Source organism: Chelonoidis abingdonii, chromosome 21 (genome assembly GCF_003597395.2).
Source record: "Chelonoidis abingdonii isolate Lonesome George chromosome 21, CheloAbing_2.0, whole genome shotgun sequence".
NCBI classification, from domain to species: Eukaryota; Metazoa; Chordata; order Testudines; family Testudinidae; genus Chelonoidis; species Chelonoidis abingdonii.
The window spans coordinates 3386680-3410949 of record NC_133789.1 but is presented as its reverse complement, the minus strand read 5'-3'; the positions used below and the strand labels follow the sequence as shown (position 1 = coordinate 3410949).

The following is a 24270-nucleotide window of genomic DNA, read 5'->3' as shown; positions in this document are numbered from 1 at the left end:
CATTTGGCTTCCCGCTGCACGGGCGACAGGCGGGAAAGGCATTTGGCCTGGGGCTGCGGACGCCCGCTGTAGCCGCCACAGGCGGAAAAAGGCGGGCAGCGCAGAGCGGTTGGTCACGCGCCGCGGCGGTTAGAACGTTGCGGGCGGGGCTGCGGGGGGCGCTCGAGCGCTGTGCCCCGCCCCCTCCCCTTGGCAGGGACGGGGCTGCGCTTGGCCATGGAGGGGGGCGGCTGGGGGCTGAGCGCTCCGCTCTGCAGCGCCGCTCTCGTGTCGCTGGGGGTTTTGCTGAACGCCGTGTTTGCTCTGACTCAAGGTAACGGGGGAGCATGGTGTCCTCACTCGCTGCGGGAGCTCGGGGTCTCCAGCTCTCAGCCTGCGGCTGTGGATGGCAGAGGCACACCAGGTTCCCCCTGTGGCCTCGCTCTGAGATCAGAGACGAAAAGGGCCATTGTAGTGTCCCAGAGCCCCTGATTGCCTGAGATCAGAAACCGTCAAGGCCTCCTGTTCCGCGTGGGTCATCACCAATACCTCTTGGCCTCGCGCTTCGGGAAGCCAGACACCAGAAGGGGCCATCCCACTGAGCTGGAGGCCGTCAGCGAAACCCTGGGTCAGGAGTCATTGGGGGCCCCCAAAATGTTGGGACAACAGTCCTCACACCCATTTGGGGCTCTCCTGAGAGAGTAGCCCTCGCACACGTACTGGGCCCCAGTGCTCATCAAAAGGGGGCTGACTCCCTTTAAACTGCGCAGTGGATATGGAAACTGGAGCACAGACACATGGGCCCCACGCTCTCCACAAGGTCACTAATGCTGTGGCTTCCCTGAACCCCACTTTTGTCAGAGAAATCAGGGTCTCCTGCAACCTCAGCAGGTGCATCCCTAACGCAATCCCAGCTGTGATGAGATGCCCTTTTGTGGTGGGCCTTACATAACCGTAGTTATCAGTTCTTTTGCCCCAAAGTCAAATGGGGTGTCTGGGAATTGGGGGCCCCAGCATATTATAAATAAACGGTATTCCTTTCACAGACTGTTAATGGAAATCTCTAACCTGTTCACTGAAATTTGTGCTGAGGTCGATCAAAGACAGTGCTTGGCATAAGCAGACAAAGCAATTGCTTAAGGGCCCTGAGCAACTCACAGCTCCCCCCCATTAATTATTAGTAGATATTGTATGGGGGTGCCCCCTAAAACATTCCTGTTTAGGATCTTCAGTGGATTAGCACAGGCACTGCTATTGATTAGTTAAGCCGTGCAAAGCACTTCCTTCACCTTTTGGGCAAAGTGTGCTGTTTCCACAGAACTTTCTGACCAGGGTAGTGAATGACGGATTAGAAATTGAACCCAGGACTTTAAACAGCAGAAAATAGTTCAAACCAGTAGGTAACTCTTCTGGCTCCAAACTCCAGGTTTTTTTATTATGTATTTGTATCAGGGAAGTAATGCCCATTCTGTAAGTTTCATACAAGCTTGACAAGTTTTGTATCAGAGGGGTAGCCATGTTAGTCTGGATCTGTAAAAGCAGCAGAGAATCCTGTGGCACCTTATAGACTAACAGACGTTTTGGAGCGTGAGCTTTCGTGGGTGAATACCCACTTCGTCAGATGCAGTTAGTGGAAATTCCAGTAGTATATATATGCTTGCAAGCAAGCTAGAGATAACGAGGTTAGTCAATCAGAGGATAGGGCCCTGTTTCTAGCAGTAGAGGTGTGAAAACAAGAGGAGAAATGGTTCGTAATGCAAGCCATTCACAGTCTTTGTTAGTCCAGACTGATGGTGTCAAATTTGCAAATAACTGAAGCTCAGCAGTTTTCTTGAATCTGTCCTGAGTTTTTTATGCGCAGGATGGCCACCTTAAGGTCTGCTATAGTGTGGCCAGGAGGTTGAAGTGCTCTCCTACAGTTTTGTATTATTCCATTCCTGATATCTAATTGTGTCCAATTTATCCTTCCGTAGTGGCTGTCCAGTTTGGCCGAGTACATAGCAAGAGGGCATGCTGGCATATGATGCGTAAATTACATTGTGGACGTGCAGGTGAATAACAGTGACTGGTAGCCTGATCTGGTTAGTCTAAGTGATGGTTCGTGGGTGAGAATGGCAGAGTTGCATCGAGGTTTGTTGCATGGATTGTTCCTGAGGTAGAGTTACTGGTACGGTGTCAGTTGCTGGTGAGATACGTTCAGGTTGGCGGGTTGTCTGGGGCAAGGATGCCTGCCCACCAAGACCTGTGAAAGTTGATCATTGTCCAGATGGGTTGTAGATCCTGATATAGCGTTGGAGGTTTTAGCTGGCTGTGATTGATGGCCGATGGAGTCTTTCTTTGGTTTGTAGAGGCTCTGGCACGTCTGGCTCTGTTGATCTGTTTCCTTTTTCCTCGTGCGGTATGTAGTTTGAGAAGCTCTGGTGAGGATTTTGTAGTGTTGTCTCTGTCTGTCTCTGCTAAAACCCTCCACGCATCATCAGGACTACAACCCTCCTGGACAATGACCCAAACTTCACGGTGCTCGGGTGGAGGCCAATCCTTGCCCACAGACAACCCCGCCAACCTGAAACGTATTCTCACCAGCAACTGCACACCACACCATAGTAACTCTACCTCAGGAACAATCCAAGCAACAAACCTCGATGCCAAACTCTGCCCACTATCTACACCAGCGACACCATCACAGACCTAACCAGATCAGCCACACCATCACTGGTTCATTCACCTGCACGTCCACCAATTAATAATACGCCATCATATGCCAGCAATGCCCCTCTTGCTATGTACATCGGCCAACTGGACAGCCACTACGGAAAAGGATAATGGACACAAATATAGATATCAGGAATGGCAATATACAAAACTGTAGGAGAGCACTTCAACCTCCCTGCCACACAATAGCAACCTTAAGGTGGCCATCCTGCAGCAAAAAACTTTCAGGACCAGACTTCAAGAGAAACTCTGAGCTTCAGTTCATTTGCAAATTTACACCATCAGCTCTGGACTAAACAAGACGTGAAGTTGCCAATTACAGAACCATTCTCCTCCCTTGGTTTACACACTCTACTGCTAGAAACAGGGCCCATCTTCCCTATTGAAACTAACCTCGTATCTCTAGCTTGCTGTAGCATATATATACCTAACCCCTGAAATTCCACTACCTGCGTCTGACGAAGTGGGTATTCACCCACGAAAGCTCACGCTCCAAAACGTCTGTTAGTCTATAAGGTGCCACAGGATTCTCTGCTGCTTTGACAAGTTTTGTAGCTGAGAGCTGCAATTTTTTAAACAGCTTACTTAATTACTTACATTTTTTTGGAACGTTAAATATTTAGCCAGTTTAGAGGCTCCGAAGTCAAGACAGGTTTACCACATGAACAATAAACAGGAGTCCTTTTTTTAAGAAAAGGATGGAAGGGAGGGGAACTGCAAGAGTAAAATAAAAGAGGAAACAAACTACATTCACATTTGATTTTTAAAATGGTTTTTAAGTGTTACTGTGTTTTCTCTACAGTGGAAGCAGCAATTGATGAAGAACAATATTCTGTTAAAGTAATTAAAAAGAATTATATTTATGGCAACATCAAACATCAAGGTGATTATTTTTATAATTAAGATCTAAGTAAGCATTTTAATGCAATATTAATACAAATATAATAAATACAACAATAAAGCATATAAACAAATATACACCTGTAGGTAACTCTGGCTGTTATTATGGCAAGAATTTCAAATCCTAATTATATAGAAAATTACATAATTCTTCAAGCATATAAACAGGAAATGAATATCGTAAAATAGGTAACTAAATTTTTTACGTCAAATTATTCCCAACTGGAACAATTCAATTACTGTAATCTGAAAGCTGTCAACAAATCATACCTACTGTGCAATAAAGGACATTGCAAACAGAAAGATCTTTGAATTAAGTGATTGCACGGAGCAGTAGGATGTGCACTTAATGGGTTTTTATATAAAATGAAAAAGGTATTGGCAAAATGATAATTCATTCTACAAGCTATCAACATTGCACAATCTTGGAGAGTCTGTTTGCAGTAAGGACTGTAAGTCAAGTATGCAGAACTGTGTTTTGGCCTAGGCCAGGGATCTCCAAACTGTATCAGATGAGGGCCATATTAGATTTTTGAAGAGGCTTCACAGACCGAAGCAACTGTTAAAGAAATTAAATAGATGCAAAATCATTAACAATACTGTGTCAGTGTTGCATTAAATTCTAAATCAGGTATAAAAGTTAATCAGTTCAGGTACTGTGAAATCACACAATATTTGTCAATACATTAAAAATCATTTCATATTTTTATTTTATTTCTAAAAACTCACACGTTTGTATCATACAAATACTGTTTCGTTCTATTAGTGCTGTAGCTAAAATTTAACCATTATGAAAGTGTTAATTTCCATCTTCTTTACTCCATTTATTGGAGATGTAATCAAGCATCTGGCTTGTATTTTTACTCTAAGGCAGGGGTCTGTGCCTGCTCGGCTGCAGCAACGACTCTCCCCTAATTTGGCTCCCCTTTTGGGGGGACACTGGCTCCCAGGGGCACTCACGCCTCTGCATAGCTCAGCTATGCTGCCGCCCTGCATGAGCTGCTGTCGGCAGCCCCTCCCCATGCCTGGTCCGTGTGCCTAGTCAGCTGTCGCTTCTTCCCAGTTGGTTGGAGGGCCGGACAAATGGAAGCCCCGGGCTGGATCCAGCCCACAGGCTGTAGTTTGGAGACCCCTGGCCTAGGCTATAATGTTTTTAACTGAATCACAGTAAAGAAAGATAAAAGAGAACAATTATGTATTTTTAATCAAAGGACGGCATATACATTAGACATGATTCTGGTGTGAATTCCTTAATCAGGGTCCCATTCTGACACACATGGAGGTGAGTTTGAGAAAAAACTTGTTTTGATGTAAACAGTGTTTAAAAAGCATTTGTGCCAAGGTGCAGAGAGTCCAAACTCCTCTCTAAATACCTGTTTGCTACTACATGGTGGGTAACTTAGAATGGCAGAGTATTTGGGGATGGCAAATGGTCATGCGTGGTGGGAAACAAGTACAGTTACTGGCATAGTAGCATTGATGGAAACCTGTTACGTGCCCAACAGCAGTGGAAAATGTATTTATTCCATACCCATTGTAACAGATCCCACAAATTATGTAGCTGAGATATAGAGTAGGGCTATAGCTTATTTGTTTCCAAATGGATCCAATCTGTACTTGTTCATTTCTCTCCTTTTTGTTCATTTATCAGATTGACCCCATAAAGTATCTGATTGGTCAGCACAGTTAATAGAATTAATATAATAGATTTATTCTACAAAAAGTTTAACACCACATGTTTACAACTACCTATTAAAGTTACAATGGAAACTGATTTAGAAAAACTCGAAAGAAGAACTTTAATTTGAGTGGGAGGTGAGCCAAAGTCAATGGGAGCACAATTTATTATTTAATGAGAAATTAAATAGATCATATTAGAAGAATGCCCTTGAATCTTTAAGTTTTTCAAGGGTGTAAGATGTAAGTGCTGGCAGTGGTCAATTTATTGTATTTTAGCACTAGACTTTGTTATATTAAAGCATTAACCTTCATCAGGATACACCATGGGAACAACACATGCTGCTGAGCTGCTGGTGATTCCAACAATACTATTCCCATGATGCAAAACTGTGGTTTAACAAACACTTTTCCCCTGTGGTGTCACTATAGAATTTTGTAAGTATTTAATGTCAGAATAAGGGTTCAGGTACTTCTTGCCTTCTCATCACCTCAGTTGCAAAATGGAGCTCTGATATTCTTAAGACTGTCAAATCTTTGGGACTAGGACCATGTTTTCCAGTATATCTGGACAGTATGAAGCACATTGTGGATAGTTCCATATTACAAAATAATAATTAATAAAGAAGGCCATTAAGAGATTAGTGTAACACTGAACTAATTTTGCAAGTTGCACTTAAAAAAGTAAAGAATTAAATAATGTATATGTATATGTAAATTGATATTAGTAATTTTGTTCAGTTTCTGCATTGCTGGTTATTTAATTCATTCTCCTGTATTGCAGTGAACATTTATGTTAAAGTGTATACAAATAGTCCATTTCTAGTATGCATGGATTTGGCACTTTCTCAGAAAGAAGTAATAGATCCAAGCTATTTATGGATTGGACCCAATGGAAAGACTCTAAAAGGCAAGTTACTTTCTCCTCATTACAGTTTATATACAGTCTTACTGTTTCCATGTTTATTCCATCACCTACTAATTCACAGAATCTGATTTTTCTGAATATCACATAACTAGAAGCAATCTCTATGTAATGGCAAAAATGAAAAATTCTGCTGAGATCTTTGTTTTCTATTTCTCTACTCTTTTACAGAAAAAAATTAATTCCATCGCTAATGGTTGAGTAGATTTCAGAACTCTGTATGTGAGATCACGGTTTCTAAATTTTTGGTGATCCCTCTCATTAGTGATATGGTGTGATTTGTGGGTCGTAGTGTCCTATGTGAATTTGTTCATGGGTGCTTCCATTAATGTTCATTTCTTAAGCCATTTTCCAGAAGAAATAATAATGTATGATTAGTCAGAATTTGTTTTGAAGCTCTTCCTGATTTCCATAAAGAAAGGAGGTAATTTTCTTCACATAACTGACACAGATGTATAAAGTAGATTAAGGAAGCGGGGCTGGGGATTGAATATCCAATCAGGCACTTAGAGGGAAACTGGAAGCACTATTAAATATCGCTGCTTGGTAACCAAATGGGTGAGAGATTATGGAGAAGATGGAGCTCCACGCCTAGTGGGCTGGGTTGTTGTTTGATTTGGGATTTTTCTGTTTGAATCTATATTTTCCTGTTTTGTTGCTGTTAACTAAGCACAGACAGGAATAAAAGAATAAAACTGTGGAGAAAAGCTTCACTTGGTAAAAGACTTTGTAGCTGATCCAGTTGGCCCACTCCATCAGCTTACAGATGTAAATACACAAACATTGCCCACTCCACTAGTTTGAACACCAACAATGGTATTATGAATACCATAAATGAAAAAAAAGAATTACTTTTTAAGAAACTAAGCAGTTTTCACATATATAATTTTAGTTGGATATTCACTTTATTAGCATATCAAGAGCATATTTTCACCTGTTCTGAAGTTGTCAAAACAGTTGATGCTTTGAAGTATTCTCAACAAATAAATACACACAGCATGATTTGTACTTGACTAAGGGATGTAAAAACGTGACCTTTGATATATATTTAAAGGCTGTTTTAGTATTTTTATGTGTAAGTGTATATTTTTTATTTTGATATATAGCAGTGCTGAAAGCACTCCCATCTTTATGTTCTCAGCACACTTAACATAATTTAAAATATACCTTAAGTGCAATAATTTAAGATATCCTGCTGCAAATCCTCCATTCTGTCAAATAGTTCTGGACCCTTACAATTATATTCCCTCTTCCAAATTTTCAAATGCCTGAGAGAAAAAAATGAGATTTGCAACAAGTCCTGTAGGTCATTAGATCCAGACCAACATCTATAAGTAAATTCATACACCTATGTAAAGGTAAATATATCTTCTGTCATCTGTTAGCATACTACGTAAATTATGTATCAGTATTTTTCCAATATTAATCAGGTAGTTTCCTGTTTCCATTTTAGGACAAAGTTACGTCAATCTCACTGAAACAGGAAAACTGATGGTGAGAGGTTTTCAGGAGTCTATGTCTGGATCTTATACTTGCACTCTTTCTTATAAAACCATCAACACTGACATACAAGAAGAGAGAGAGAAATTTAAGACATATAAATTTATGGTATATGGTAAGACTGTACAAATTTGCTGGTACACTAGTGCATGTGATTTTTCTGAATATTGGTTTATTAAAACAATTAGTTAGCACTGTACTCCAGAGTGTAAGTTACATTTTCAAGCACCTTGATGTTAAACATCTTTATTATTCTAAATACCGGTTTTTGAAAAGTCAGTTCAATATAACTTCGATTTCAGTCAAGTCAACACAGCTGCCAAGAGCATGTGGTGACTGTCCTTGAGACTGAAATAATCTTTGCCCTTGGGAAGAATAGATGAGGTCATTGCCTTCTTCATGCCATCCCCCAAAGATACCCAAGGTCAGAAGAGGAGGCTCTGTGTGGTTGTGATCTTGTTCCAAAGAGGTGTCAAAGATGGGCTTCTGTCCTGGTCTGATCTTAGTTGATGACATATGTTACAAGTGGTGGAAGGGTGACAGATTGTGCAGTTTAGCAACCCCATCATTCTCCCCAAAACAGTTATTAAAAAATAAATGAAAAGAGAAAGAAACAGATGTAATTTCTCTTTCCAGTCAGACTTCAAAACTCTCCACCCTAAAATGCAGGTACATGAAGTACTTTCTTTAACAACTTCTCATTACGTTTCAGTTATGTCTACTTTTTAAGCAAGTGCACAGGCTCAAGAATGGCCATGTTCTGTAGCTATTTTGACATATAACATTTTCCCATGTTTGATATTTAGACACATAGTCATATAAAAATATAGTGCATACACATATGAAAATTCTTGTGCATATCAGACTAAATTAATAGTTAACACCATTTAAGTCAGGGAAGCTATATCAAGGATGCATTTGGCCCATCATGCTTAATACGTAAACAGATTGGTTTGCCTCTAAATAAAAGTCTATTTAAGATATAAGGTACAAAGAATAGTACTGCATAGGAAATATAATATGTGTGAGACAGACATTATATTACATGTACTTATGTGTATACTAATTTTTTTAAGCATATCGGGAGCCTGACTACACATACCAGATATCTGTTCGGTTTACTACAAAAGAGTGCACACTAGCAGCTAATGGTCAATTCTTTGAAGAGCTGAAGAAAATCTTGAATGATTTAATCTCTGATTTGACATGTCATGTTATAGAACCATCATACAAATGTCATGTCATCAAGATACCAAAGCATGGCCTCCTGGATGAACTATTTGTTACTTTTCAAGGTAACAGATTTAAGCATTGTTTAAGAGGTAGTGTCACACTGTTACTTCATTAACAAAAGAGTTAAATTAAGGACAATATAAATAACATTTGCAATTATATCAGTCATATGTTCCCATGTATGTTGCTTTTCTGCTTTTCTTCAGAATTTCTGTATTTTTTCTTGTTAGCCTACAGGTGGAGCTATAATGCAGCTTATGAGTTAGTTGAATTTATACTACTGTACTTTTTACAACCTTACTAGCAAAGGTTATTCTCTAACAGGGGTGTTGTTTGCAAAGGGCCTTGGGAAACATAGGAATGGACATACTGGATCAGACCATAGGTCTGTCTAGCCCAGTATCCTGCCTTCTGATAGTGGCCAATGCCAGGTGCTTCAGAGGGAATGAACAGAACAGGTAGTCATGAAGTGATCCATACCTGCTGCCCATTCCCAGAAGATCATTTACTAAAGTCCAGATATAGTTCATTTATGATTCTTCATGAATGTTGTAATTCTATCAGAAAAATGATCAGATTTCTTTCCTGCTATTTTCTTCTTATTATTTCTTGCCACTTCCTTATTTGGGGTCGGCAACTTTTATAGTCTTCCGAAACTCATGATTGTACACCTGGTTGTCATGCAGATTAGTCTTTCTAGTGCCCACTGTTATTCTGTCCATGTACCAAGTCTTTGGCCTTCCCCTTGGTCATCTTCCATCCATGATCATTGCAAGGGCTAGCCTATCAACATAACTCTCAGTTCTCCATTGGACATGTCCCTACCAATGTTGCCTAGCCTCCCTCAACTTGTCGTCATTTGGGGCAACCCGCATCATGCCCCTCACAACTTCATTTCATTTCCTATCATGGAGTGTGCAACCATTTTACCATCTCAGCATCTTCATTTCCGTGGTCGAAAGCATACTGATTTATTTTCTTGTGCCTGGCCAAGTCTCTGTTCTGCACATTTGGATGGGTAGAATTATAGTTTTACACTTTACCCTTTAATTTTATTGGCATCTTTTATCACAGAGGACTGGGGTCAGCTCCCACCATTTGTACCAAGCAGCTTTGGTATAGTGCTGGACTTCACTCAGAAGGGCACTATTATCAGCAACCACTGATCCTGTGTATTTAGATTCTTTCATTTGTCTAAGCTCTCTGCCTGTAATATCCTTTATGGTGTGTCCTCCTCCCTCAGTTACAACCTCAGTCTTGCTAACGTTCACTCTAAGTCCTGCCTGCTCTATGTTGCCACTGTTCACAGTTGGATTTCAGGGGCTCACAATCTTTCGCACAGATCACTGAGGCCATGTCTACGCTACGGGGGGAGATCAATCTAAGTTACTCAACTTCAGCTACATGAATAGCTTAGCTGAAGTCGACATACTTAGATCTACTTACCGCGGGGTCCACAGTACCCAGTATTGACTGGAGATGCTTTCCCGTTGACTTCCCTTTCACTTCTCATTCAGGTGGAGTACAGGAGTCGATGGGAGAGCGACTGGCGGTCGATTTAGCAGGTAGACCCGCTAAATCGCCTGCCGATGCATCGATCACCGCACATCGAACCCCCAATAAGTGTAGACAAGACCTGAGACATCAGTGAACAGCATATTCCAAGGCAGCTCCCTTCTCACTTATCACATCCAAGGCAACTGCAAACAAAGAAGAATTCAACGCTGACCCCTCCTCCCCTAGTACAGCTAAACATTTACTGCTGTAGCAGACTATTATGGTAGTCACTCCATCAAAAATATCCTGAATAAGGCAACATACCCTTTCGGCACACCTCTCCATTCCAAATTCCTCCAGACTAATTTTCTTGATAACCATTCATACACCTTCTCCAAGTCAACAAAGGCCGCACCCAGTTGCTGTCTCTTGTCTCTAAACTTCTCCATGAGTATTCATAGAGCAAATATGGTATCAGTTGTACCCCGTCCCAGGATAAATCCATATTGACCCCTCCAAATCTCAAGTGTTCTCAGATGCTTTTCAATAATCTTCTCCCATATTTTCATAGTATGTGATGTCAGCTTAATTGGGCCATAATTAGCATACAATATAATATCTCCTTTGTGTTTAAAAATGGACACCACAAAGCTTTTATGGCATTCATCCAGCATTTTCTGTTTCTTAAGAATATCATTGAACAGACTTGTAAAATACTTGATGCTGTCCCTTCTCATTTACTTCAGTGCATCCACTAGTACTTCATCTAGCCTACACACTGTCTTCTTTTTCATATTCCTGAGTGCCTCTACAACTGCTTCCTCCTGCATGAAATCTGTTATGGCCTGGCTCTGTTTACATGTTCTTAGTTCCTTCTGTGAGTTCTCACTCTTTCAAAATAATCACTCCAAACATTCTTGATTGATTCACCATTTGTTTGCAATATACCATGTTTATTTCTAGTATGTACAAACTCACATGAGCATTTTCTTTCTTGCCTTAGCGAGTTTTTGGACAGTCTTTTCTCTGTCATATCTTCATAGTTGATTATATAGTTTGTCACAAGCCAAATTTTTAGCTGTGACAACACTTCTAATGATCCCTTTTTTCACCTCCATATACATATCATTGCTCAGACTGCCATTTTTAAAAAGTTCCCTCTTTCTTATCCACAGATTTTTTTAACCTGAAGATTCCACCACCAAGTCTTCCTTCTTATTCTTTTTGGGACTGGTTTAATCAATCCTAGTACCTCATATGCTGTTTCTATCAATATTAATTTTAATTTGTACCAGATATCCTCAACAAATCCCTTTGTGTAGTCAGGACATCTATGCATTATTTCTTGTTTAAAGATTTTTTTAATTCCCATCTTTAAGTTTCCAGAGCTTAGACCTTTTTGGTGCCCAGGGATTCAGGTGTTTCCAAGGTTTCTACATTTTGAAGTCCATATGGATAGCTGACCCATAATGCTCTTTGTAGGTGTCATGGCACTGAGGAATTGATGAGGTACAGGGACACCTCGGACACATTTTCTCTTGACTGTGTATCTGCCCTACATGAGGAGAATTCATCTGATGGGACCTGCAGTTGCTTTGTGGCAATTTTTCATCATCGGAGTGAATGAATTATGCTCCCCCCTCACCACCACCACCCATGGTCACAAGCCTCAAAGTTCAAATCTGGATTTGGACCTTTCCATGGTTTGAAGTTATTTGTATATATGGGGGTTTGAGTCTTTCCCATCTCTACTTTCCAGATCTTTTCTCTTATAATGTAATTATTTTGTTAGTGAATGACACTAACGTCACTAGATAGGAATCGTCAGGACCACTCCTTTTTTCCTTATTAATAAATGATACCACATAGTTTTTTCCAGAACCTTGTATCTCTCCAGTTCTCCGTGACCCTTTGGAAGTAATTATTAAGCATTCAGAATGTTCATTAGCTAATACTTTTAACATCCTAGAATCCCAAGCCAACTAGACTAACTGATTTGTATATGTTCATGTTTTCTTAGTATTTTCTTACCTGTTTTTAATCAGTCGGAGGTAATCGAAGTTGCCTTTCCTTCCTGATTATCCATTTCTCTTTATTATTATTATTATTATTATTATTTATTATTAAAAACTCAGTTAAGTATCTTAGATCACAAGAACAATGGTTATGAAAACAATATCTTGACCACAGAAACAAATGTAATAAAATGACTCTTCCTCACAAATTTGAGGCAAAATAGAGACTCTGCCTGTGCTCTTGAGTTGTATTGTAATTGCATAAAATTAATGTAATATAAAGATAAGAAGCAACAACAGTATGATGACTGGCATTTGCATGACAGTGCTTTGTAAAATAAATTTCCAAATGAAAGACACTCATTTCAGGATGCTCCTTTGTAATGTATTTTTCAATATATTTGTGATGAGCTATTACAAAACAGTTTTGCCTTTATACCCTTTCTCCTTTTCTCTATAGTAAATCCTTTTGCCCCAGGATGGGAAGCAGTTTGCCAACAGATTTCTTATGACTGTGAAGATGTAACCAACAGAAGAGTTCAGGAGGTAGGATATTTTTAATGCAAGCATACCTAAATAAACGTGTGAATATTTTAGAACTCAAAACGAGGGAAGGAGCTGCTGCCGGGAGGGGGTTTGTAAAATATGGACTACAAAGTTAGTTAAAGGTGAACTTTACTTTTCCCTGTACCAAACCCTAGATAACTGGGCTTTGTGCAGGGAAGTCTCGAAGAGCAAGCGCAGCACGGAGAAAGAATTTATTCCATCAATCCACAAGCAGACCGTGGTGCTTTGGTGCAGCTATTTTAGATGTAGGGAATAGTAGCCATTGCTACTCCATGTTTCCTATGCAGATATTTTAGCCCATTGGATTCATGTAAACGGGAACTAGAGACCCCTCCGCACATCCATCCCCAGTGGTCCCCTATGTAACCAATTTTGGCCCATTGTGGAATGTTTCTCCTCTCCACTTATTTAAAAGGACATGTAGATATCCATGTAGACGTCCCACTCATTAATACTTTTCTTTGTATTCAGGGTAGTCTGTCCACCATTGTATTCAGTGGATCAGTAGGGTTTAAGTGTTATAGAAGGCTTTCATGGTCCCTTCACGCTACAGTGAATTTCACCATTAGCATCTACAGATTTTGACTGGTTGCAATCCACCATATGCAAAGAGCAGGAATGTATATGTGATGTCTGGATTTTAAATAATTCAGCTCAAGATAGAAAACTGTATTTAAATGTCATATTTATCCAAAATTTGCTGAGGCCAGTGTTAAAGTTGCTTACACATTTATTTTCTAAAATATGAAATTATGAAAATTAGCAATATGTTAACATGTACTGTATCTTTTATTTCAGTTTTCCTAGAACATAGATCTTTGGATTATGATTTGGTAGCTGTAATACAGTTTAAAGAAACTATCAAGTGTAGCTTCTGTTTTATATATAGTTCATTTAGCTTTGTGGTGATTGTTTATGACATACATTATAAAGCCCTGATCCTAAAGGCCCACTAAAGCCAATGGAAAGACTCTGGATCAGGATGCAGTGCAGTGGGTGAAGGATCAGGCCCATATTGCATATCATGTACATACTCAAGCAGAATTAGGACAAAATATATTTATTGATGTATCTGATCTACAAAAACAAAAATCCTAGAGTCATATTTATCATTTAATTGTTTCTAAATTTTAGGCAAGAGATCTCATTGAAGAATTTTTCCATAAACAAACATATGTTCTGAAGCACAAGTTTTGGAATGTACCTGCAATACATTATATAGACCATAGTTTTGAAGTTACTCGCATTGACAGCTGTCGTCCAGGTTTTGGAAAAAATGATGACACCCACAATGACTGCGCTAGTTGCTGTGGTAATTATAGAAAAATAAAGTATCCATATTTTTTAGCCAGCAATATAAATTTTATTGTATATTAACCCTGCTTACAGTTTTTCTGCCATAGATATAGATAGATAGATATAGATATAGATAAGATTTTAATATTGGTGATAAAAGTAAGTGTGCTGCTGTTAATCTTTTGGAGAGGCATTGAGATTCTAGGCGATAAAGTTGGCAGGAATGGAACCAGCTAAGAAAAAAGTGTTGATAGTATTTGATGCATATCATACTGTAATAAAGGCTACCACTGCTGTCATTGGCCCATCTGGAAATATGGCTAAATGAATTTCTTCTCTTGCTCTTAGATCAGTTATAGGATTCAGGACATAGGATCAATAAGAAATTGTCACTTTCATAGTACTGCTGTATTAAAATAAATGCCCAACTGTTCTAGGAGTTCTCCTGCTATCAGTATCTATTTCTGAATTTCGGGTTACTGGAGGCAGGGCGTTCTCAGTAGGTCTTTAGTTCTTGCGCTCAGGCTTTGTCTTCACTGTGCACCTCACACCAGTACAGCCGCGTCACTGTAAGGCATGCAGTGTAACCGCTCTTTGTGGGCTGGAGTGAGCTCTCCTACCGACAAAATAAAACCACCCCCAAAGAGGGACAGTAGCATTGTTGGCAAAAGTTTTACTGACGAAAGTGCAGTTTAGATGTAACCTTTAGTTGTGTTGGCTTTCACTATACAGTGCAAAGAAATGTAGGATTGGAAGGGACCTTGAGAGGTCATCTAGTCCAGCCCCCTGTGCTGAGGCAGGACCAAATATATGTAGACCATCTGGACAGGTGGTTGTCTAACCTGTACTTACAAACCTCCAGTGTCATGGATTCCACAGTTTTCCTTGGAAGCTTATTCCAGTGCTTAACAATTCCTATAATTAAGGCTAAAATTTTGTCAGGGATATTTTTACTAAAAGTCAGGGACAGATCACGGTCAATAGATAAAAATTCACGTGGCATGTCCCTGACTTCGACTAAAAATATCCCTGACAAAATGGGGAGGTGGATTCTGCTAAGCACCCACTGCTGCTGAGGCTCTGGGGTCCCCCGCCACCTGCAGCGAGTGGGAGCTCTGGGGTTCCCCACCCCTCATGGGGACTAGCCTGCTGCTGGGTCCCCTCGCTCCTCTTCCTCCCCCGCAGTGCCTGAGAGCTCCTGGGGGTCCCCCAACCATGGCTGGGCAGCTTCGGGGTCCACCTGCCGTGGCTGGACAGCTTCAGAAGATCCCCTTGCCGCCCACTGCAGCTGGGCAGCTACAGGGTCCCCCTGCAGTCCGCTGAGGCTGGGCAGTTGTGGAACGTCCTGTTCCCCTCCCCTGCAGGAGGGGTTTCCCGCCACAGCTGGGCAGCCGCATATGAAAATATTCTGTGGGATTGTGTCAAAAGCTTTACTAAAATCAAGATATATCACATCTGTAGTTTCACACCGTCTGCTAGGCTGGTATTTGGTTTTTTAACAAGCTTATAGTTTGAACAGGTTGTGTTTTTAAATTCTGAGTTTGCCCAAAGGCTATGCAATACATATATGTTTTATACCTAAAAAAATAAATAGCTAACCCTCCAGAAAAACTTCTCAGGAAAGTTGGGTTGGGGGTATTTACATGTCACTAGTCATTTCCAACGGTCACATCTATTGCTCATGGCAACTGAAATTTGCAAGGCCGCTACATAGAGTCAATGTTACACAATATTAAGCAAAGTAAATGTGCATTGCTAGATTAGGACAAAGTGCTCAGCCCCTGGACTGAGCTCTTGATTTCTGATCAGACTTTTGGTTCAGGCTACTGTGTTATGAAGTGAATCTAAGTGTGTTGATCTCAGAGAAACTGAAAAAGGCATTCTGTAATACAGGTGGAGTTATCCTACAGGGTATGTCGAAATGGAGCACTAAAATATTAAATGGAAAGTCACTGATATAAAATATATTAAAATTAAGAATGTAGTTTTCCTTCATATGGTCACTTAGCTCAATATGAAATATTCAGCATGCAAAAATATACCCTGGAGCTAGTTTAGTGATCTGCTGAAAGTTTGAAAATTCCATAATGTGTATAACCCAGCCCAAGGTGGAAGGCATCTGACTGAAATACTGTATATTTGTTTGGTTGCAGTGGTTTGTGACCCTGGAACATACAGTCCTAACAATGAAGTGAGATGTCGGATTTGTACAAGCATTCGAATCAAACACTATGGAGCAAAATCTTGCTAATAAACTTAAAATAGAAATTGGAAAACTGAAGAAAAGTTGTGAAAGCATTATTATTCTTTTGTGATGTCCCTTTTTTTACCTCTAGTCTTGGGGCTCTTATATTTCAATAGCCAATCCTCTTAAGATTTATGTAGCTTTACATTTTTTGTAGGCACTTGTGGATAGAGATTCTAAAAAATGTCTAGTATAAAATGTTCATACTGAGGAGAGTAGTTCAATGGAAAACAAAGAATGCAAAGAAAATTATGAGTATTAATAAGTGGTTTTTACAGAAAAATCTCTGGTTTGTGGTATTGACACTGAACACAGCACAGCACTGTACCTTAAATAAATGAAGGAGCCATAAACAATTAATGGAGAAGTGATATATGGTATACCAGAATGATTGTAGAAGCATATTACTGTGTTATAATGCTTTAAGTAGAAGTCCATGTATGTTAATGTTTGCTAGAATTTAATCTTGTAGGCTGGAAGTACATATTTAACCTCTATAATGTAAAAAATAAAACTATTTATTGTATTTCCTTTTGCTTTTTGTCCCTTTTTGGAAAAAACATGGTTGTTACAACTTTCCTGTTTGCATATGAACTCCTTTTGAAGTCAGAGAGGTTGAAATCATTTATATTAGTATATTGTACTGAGTTTGCTATAAGATATAGTGTACCAATATTATTAGCCATGCAAGCTAAATGTTTCAGAGCATGTTGTTAGAACTCATTTATAAACCCCTTTAAACACGGAATCACAATGAAAACTCTGACACATTGTATAGCTAAAATATTAATTTACTATACTGAAAATGTCACAGTGCTATACAGAAAGGGTTTCCAGACCATATCTAAGAAATTCAAAACAAATTCCAAAAAGTACCATCTGCTTTCATCAGCAATTTGAAAAAGTCTCCCTGCAACCACAGTACCAGCATTCAAGGAGGATCATCTCCATTCTTCGTCTTTCTGAGACAGACAAATTAAGTTTTGTGTTGTTTAATGTAATTGACATGTCTCTTGGAGGAGTTCCTAAAAAGCAAAGTTCTCTGTAGATATTAAAGATCAAATCACAATTTTTGTAAGAGTAGGGATTTGCCAAGAATAAAAGTGGTTATTTTCTTTTAACTTTAATTCACTGTAGAAAGTTCCTACACATTTCTTTATGTTATCAAAGTGAAATCTCAGCATTTATGTTGTGCCTGAAATCCTTCCATTCCAGCCTACTCTGCAAAGTTAGGCAGTATGATGATAAAAACACTGGAAGCCTGTTGAGCTTCTACCATTGCCATCACCAGTGGGATCTATGGTAGTGCTACAGTGTGGAAGTTTAAAAAAAAGCTTAATGTAGAGCAGAACAATGAAGGCTGGAAAGACAGTTTTTCTGGTTGCTTGTTTTTTAATAAAAGCTTAGATTCCAGATCACATATTTCAGGCAAGATATGTTGGCAAATTCCACAGTCCTGGAATCAGGAAACATAAAGGGCCTCTTTATATTACTTTTATGTTGTCTTTTGCTTCCATTGTGCTTTCAGAAACTATATTATAAGCAAACAAAAACAGTGCTGAGCATTTTGATCTCCATCTGCTTGCCTCTTTAGCGATTTCTTTTTCTCTGCATATCACCTGTGGCATGTGCTGGAGGTCCCAGGTGCCATCCTGTATGAACAGAAGCTTATTCTTTTCACAGCAGTTTTGAACCCTTCATCATTTTACTGGATCAGTAAACAAGTCCAGAAACAAATGTGCAAATATTAAGATAAAGTGGAAGTATTTAACCTAGATAAAGAATCTAACCTTTCAAAAGTAAAGCAAATTTGGTAACGATGTTATCTTATAGAATGAAGATATCTACAATGATAGACGTCTTACCTGTAAAACAGAAGCTGTGTTAATGCTACACTGTGGTATACAAGTGCTTTTCAATAACATTGGTTTTTAGTAATTTCATAATACACAATATGTATGTACCTTGCAAGCCTCTGAAAAAGTTGGCCTGAGATATTTCTTGAGTCCAAATAGGGTTAGTTATGTTTATTTTAAAATGGTTTGGTTTGTAAACCTAATATCTTACTAGAAACTTTACAGTTCCTGGGGGCTGGGGGAAGAGGACCCTGAATTTTTAGATTTAAGTGGTTTTTTTTTTCATACAGCTTTTGGAATTCCTGCTTCCTTAAAAAATGTTAAGCTCAGGGAAACACTAAAATAGTTTTATTTTCACTTCTAGAATGAGTCTGTTCCGGTTGTCGCACTGCTACATTATGTGTAAACTGGTAGAAATACTCTGTTTCACTCTACAGCTATAAAGCCAACCCCTTTAGGAGGATCTGGGGGGAGCCATAACAAAGGTAGTCCCTGAAAGCACAACTCCGGGGCCGTTGGAAACTAATGAGACTGAGTGACAGAGTAAACCAAGGGCAATCCAGGCAGGAGGCTCCTGCTTATCTCAGGGATCTACACAGGTCATGGGGGATCCATTGGTTTATGGGAGTGGAGCCCCCAACTTCTTTTGCAGGGGAGAATCACCATCTGAGTTCCCTCAGCTTGTAGAGTTTCCTCTCCTTGTGAAGGTTTTCCCTTTAAGTAACGGCCCCAAGTAAGGATTTCAGAATCTTGCACAATATGCAGTAGTCATCTAACCACATTGATTTTTATCTTTGGGGATGATATAAGCCATGAATTCTAGGATTGCAAGGGTGGTGATTAGCTCACAGCTGGCCATGTCATGATTTTTATTTCTTTCCAATAATACATTCTTCCTCAGCCACAGAATAAAATTTCTTTCCATTGGGTGTGCCAAACTGATTACCCTCTCATCTGAGTGAAGAAGAATTCTTTAGAAGTTAATAATCAAGATTTAACTGTGTGATGAAAGGATACATTCAGAGGTCATACTTCTAATTCTCTTGTTACTGATTCCAGCAGATAAATATACAATATAATTGCAAATAAAACTACAGAGACATATGATATTAAAATGGATTAACATATGTTCTTGTTCAAAGAAAAGTGTTTACTATGTCACTGTGGTTGATAATTTTACCTTGGAATTAAGTTCGCCCAGGTGTTTGCCAATTTCCTGTATTTAGCTACAAACAGTACCAGTCATGCTGGTTTCAGATTTGACTCAGATGCCAACCCTTACGTAAATTACAAAGGATGGAGTAAATATTAAATTAGAGACATTTACAAGTGATAAAACAGTCTAGCTTGAGTACCTTGAACATTCCACTCTGTCTGAATATTACTGACATCAAATATATATTTCTGATCCAAAAAACCTGGGTAAGTAAGAAAGCTGGTGATACTTACAAATATTAAAAAATCTTCAAACAATATTTGCTAAATAATTTAATTAATTATGCTGAGCACACATAGCACTCACAGTGAAATGTGTGGTATAAATGCTGAGTGAGAGAGTATATAATATATACAATGGGCGATCTACAAAGGAAATATTTACTTAGCTAGATATTGCTTTCTAAGGAAGGGAAAATGCTCTAAGGAGCATCACCACCAAAACCCTATACTGGTCCAGCAGTCACAATAATAACTGCAGTGTATACCCTCGCCTTCCCAATAAACACACCCGTTCTTGGCACTGTCCAGCCCCAGCCCCCCATGTCCTGAGGCCTGACAATAAACCAGTCTGGAAAAGGCTCCAAGGCATCTGGTCATTGCATCCACTTTTTTAAAAAAAAATGCTTCTCTTATCTTCTTAGAGCTCTGATTCTCCTCTTCCATTGTGCACTGTGGAGTGAGGATAATTCATACCAACTTGAAGCTGATTTAAGTTGTGCACCAGTTACACAACTCCACTGGGCTCATTTCTGCTGGGTTTGGTACCAAGCTGCCTCTTTTCCTATGGCCACACTCAAATGTTCATTGATCTTGTTACCTGCACACATTAGGTCACTTCACCTTTTCCCAATTCGTAGAGCTCCAGGCAAAAAGCACCTACTCTTGCCCAATTCATAGGGCTCAAGGCCACCTGTACCCAATTCATAGGGCTCAGGGTGTAACTAACTTGGTCAATTTGAGTACCTACATCCTTTCCCAATACATAGGGCTCTGGGTGTATACTACTTCTGCAGGTGTGCAGGACTTTTTACCAATGAAAGAGCCTTACAGAGTAATATACTGCATCACCTCTATTTATTAACAATCACCAAAAACAGAATGCACATGCTACACATACAATGCTCACCATTCCCAATAAGACAAATTAATTTCTTGATGACCTGTCAGGATCAGGTCCATCTGGGGGACTCCAGTTTCTGCCCAGTGTCATTGGCAGAGTGTTGAGGTCTGGCAGCTCTGATCTTTGGGGCTGTGTCCCAGAGTTGGTTCCCAAAGAACTTTCTTTTAGACCCCAGTTTATATAGTGAAATTTGAGTCCTTTTTAGCTATACCTTAACCAATTGTTATACTAAAATTTTACTAACCAATCCTAACATAGTGTAACAAAATTCTCTAATCAGTCCTACCCCACCCCATTAATTAATTTACACCTAGCAAAATTAATTATGTAACAGACAAACAATTAAAAAACCAGACAGAGATCATACAGATAAACAATAGGGAAGTGGGGATCATAATGACAAAACAAAGAAATGAAGATTTCACAACCACAACTATTGATAAGTGATTTCCTGACCAACAGGATACTATCAAACTAAGTTTTCTTTAGCCATCTTAAGATCTGTTTCTTTATCTGGTGATAGTGGGTGCCATTAGAACGGGGTCTCCTTCTTAACAGCCTGATATTACATTGTTTTAATGTAATTTAGATAGAAAGTGAGGATGTGACTTTCTGCTTCTCAGCTAATGGCTGCTGCTCGGGTGCTCTTTTAATCTGGCTGCAGACAAAGGCCATAGGCTTTAGGCCTTACAATATGGCTGCAGACAAAGGCCTTATCCTTACAACCTCACCACCTTTTCCTGCACACAGTGGCAGGGACGTACCAGGGCTCAGATGAAATGCCATATGATCTCATTTGCTGTGCACTTGTGCAGGATCATTCCAGAGAGGATTTTGGGATGCCCTTCACCCTTATTTGGTAGCACATGGGGCAATTTGTCCCTTTCCGCACTGTTACCCACTGCACACCAAAAAGAAAGACTGTCCTTGCAATTTACCACAGTAAAGTCATGTTGAGATAAGGGAAATGATTCCTTTTTACAGACAACTAATGTATTTTATATCCAGTTTCTAGACCTTAGGCTGATACACCCACAGTGCCCAGACCTATACTGTGCCCAGGGGTGGCTCCAGGCCCCAGCACGCCAAGCACGTGCTTGGGGCGGCATGCCACGGGGGGCGCTCTGCTGGTCGCCGGCAGGGCAGCAGGCAGGCTGCCTTCGGCAGCATGCCTGTGGAGGGTCCGCTGGTCCCATGGCTCCGGTGGACACCTGCAGCGGACTGGACCAGCGGACCTTCTGGACCACTGGACCAGCGGACCTTCTGCAGGCACGCCTGCGGGAGGTCCACCGGAGCCGCGGGGCCGGTGACCGGCAGAGTGCCCCTCGTGGCATGCTGCTGTGCTTCGGGCTGCGAAATGTGTAGAGCCGGCCCTGACTGTGCCATCCACATTTAAGCAAAATTTCCCACTGAAATCAATAGTGAGTTCTGCTTAAAGATGGATGGCAGGTATAGCCCCTAGAAATCAGTTTATTTTCCTAATGAGTACCCCAAAAGAGACTTTTAGCCTTGAGCTGCTCCTGGACAGATATTTCAAGCGACCCTAATGAATATCATGTTTTAGGGCAGGGGTGGGCAAACCTTTTGGCCTGAGGGTCAAATTGTATGGCGGGCCATGAATGTTCACAAAATAGGGGGTAAGGGTGTGGAAAGGGATGAGGGCTCCGTCTGGGAGTGAGAGCTCTGGGGTGGGGCCAGAAATGAGTTCAGGGTGTGGGAGGGGGCTCCAGGTTGAGGTGGAGGGGGGGTTAGGGCTCTGGGGGTGGGGCTGGGGATGAGAGGTTTGGGGTGCAGGACGATGCTCCGGGCTGAGACCAATGGGTTTGGAGGGTCAGAGGGGGATCAGGGCTGGGGCAGGGGGTTGGTTTACAGGGAAGGGGTGTGAGGGCTCCGGCTGGGGGTGCGGGCACTGGGGTGGGACTGGGGATGAGCGGTTTGGGGTGCAAGACGATGCTCCGGGCTGAGACCAATGGGTTCAGAGGGCAGGAGGGGGATCAGAGATGGGGCAGGTGGTGGGTGAGGGCTCTAGCTGGAGATGAGGAGTTTGGGGTACAGGAGGGGGCCCTGGACTGGGATCAAGGGGTTTGGAGGGCAGGAGGGGGATCAAGGCTGTGGCAGGGGATTGAGGGGTGGTGGGCCTCAGGAATGCAGGCTCCGGGCGACGCTTACAGCAAAGAGCTCCCAGAAGCATGTCCCACCTCCAGCTGGGAGGCACAGCCAGGCGGCTCTGTGCGCTGCCCCATCAGCAGGGGCCACTCCTGCAGATCCCTTTGGCCGAGAACTGTGGCCAATGGAAGCTGTGGGGGCGGGGCCTGCAGATGGGGCAGCAGGGTGGGGAAAGCACTCAATCCTGTTCCCTTGCTGGAGGGCGGGAGCGGGGCAAGCTCCAGACCCCACTCCCCAGTGGGACTCGAAGGCTGGATTAAATGGTCTGACGGACCACATATGGCCCACGGGCTGTAATTTGCCCAACCCTGCTTTAGGAGGATGATTTGTAGTTCTTTGTTGATCCACATTTTTTATATTTACACCCTCCCACTTAAACTAGTATCACTCACTTAGAATCCACAAAGCATACAAGGCTGCATACAGTACAGTTAGGTTTGATTGGGCTTCCTTATTCCACAGGTAGGTGAGAGGGGGTCTGTCTGTCTGTGGAATCAGTCCACACGTTTCCATCATTTCTGCAGTTATATTCTTTTCTTCTTCTGGCAGAGAAGAGGCCATGCTGAAGATACTTTCTTCGTCACTGGAAAGAAGCCCCCACTCCAAGACGTCTTTCATCTTTGCAAAAAAAAAAGGAACCATAAAACAAAGGGTAAGGCAAGACAGTAAACATGACTTGAAAAAGCAAATGAAATGTTTGTTCGTGAGCTGGGACATCAACTTACTGCCTAAACCATGCTGGTTTGGAGTCTGTAACTATATCAAATATGCAGGGAGAGGAGGAGAGCAGAAGCAGTTATATTGATCTTTAGAGAGCAGTGGCCACAATTTTCAAAAGTGATTAAGGGATTTAAAACTGGGCACTCAAAATCACTAGAGGCTCTGATTTTCAGAGGGTGAGTGCTCAGTGCTTTCTGAAAATTGGGACCATTTAAGGTGTTTCAGGCTGAGCAACCAAAATCACTAGTTGCTTTTAGAAAATCTATCAGATTTGTAGGGCACCACTCGCTAGTATATTGGTTTTCATGACAAGTATGTGAGAATCCCTTTAGTTAAAGGATGTGAGGTCAGGTGTCATTTCATGCATAACCTTCTTATAATTTTTTCCTAGTGATTCCAATTTTTTTTTCCTTTTGTCAAACCTGGGGAAATGCTGCACTCCTTACATTCATTTCAGTAGGAGGTTTGTCTGAGAAAGGACTGTAAGATTTACTTCTTTTAGGTATTGTGGCAAATTGCCGGTACTGTTCTGCTGGGTCTCGCGCTGTCTCTTCTCTGGGGTAGGTTCAGGGCGCTATTGCTTGCCTCTGAACCAGTTCTTAATCACTCCCCTAGTGTCCTTGGAGGAGGGGAGTGGAGAGGGA

At 40.9% G+C, this 24270-nt stretch overlaps 2 protein-coding genes across 2 annotated transcripts in view; one reads left to right on the top strand and one right to left on the bottom strand.

Moving 5' to 3' along the window:
- Positions 1–6099: 6099 nt before the first annotated feature.
- On the top strand, positions 6100–16552 carry ZPBP2 (zona pellucida binding protein 2). Its single transcript, XM_032791595.2, has 6 exons — positions 6100–6178; positions 7647–7808; positions 8770–8988; positions 12899–12984; positions 14140–14317; positions 16455–16552. Exons 1-6 carry the CDS (start codon positions 6100–6102, stop codon positions 16550–16552), a joined length of 822 nt encoding a protein of 273 aa, XP_032647486.2.
- A 6014-nt stretch (positions 16553–22566) lies between these two features.
- LOC116829928 (gasdermin-A3-like) overlaps positions 22567–24270 on the bottom strand; it is a 17369-nt gene continuing 15665 nt past the window's right edge. The window contains exon 11 of the mRNA XM_075059653.1: positions 22567–23524. Within this exon, the coding sequence (XP_074915754.1) occupies positions 23291–23524 (234 nt within the window). The 3' untranslated portion in view covers positions 22567–23290. The remainder of the gene's footprint in view (positions 23525–24270) is intronic.

What these genes read in the sequence shown, in the direction of transcription:
- ZPBP2 (XM_032791595.2), top strand. Translation starts at nt 6,100, where the DNA reads ATGGATTTGGCACTTTCTCAGAAAGAAGTAATAGATCCAAGCTATTTA. An exon ending in ACTATTTGTTACTTTTCAAG is followed by an intron (nt 8,989 to 12,898) that starts GTAACAGATTTA and finishes TTTTCTCTATAG; the next exon opens with TAAATCCTTTTGCCCCAGGA. An exon ending in TGACTGCGCTAGTTGCTGTG is followed by an intron (nt 14,318 to 16,454) that starts GTAATTATAGAA and finishes GTTTGGTTGCAG; the next exon opens with TGGTTTGTGACCCTGGAACA.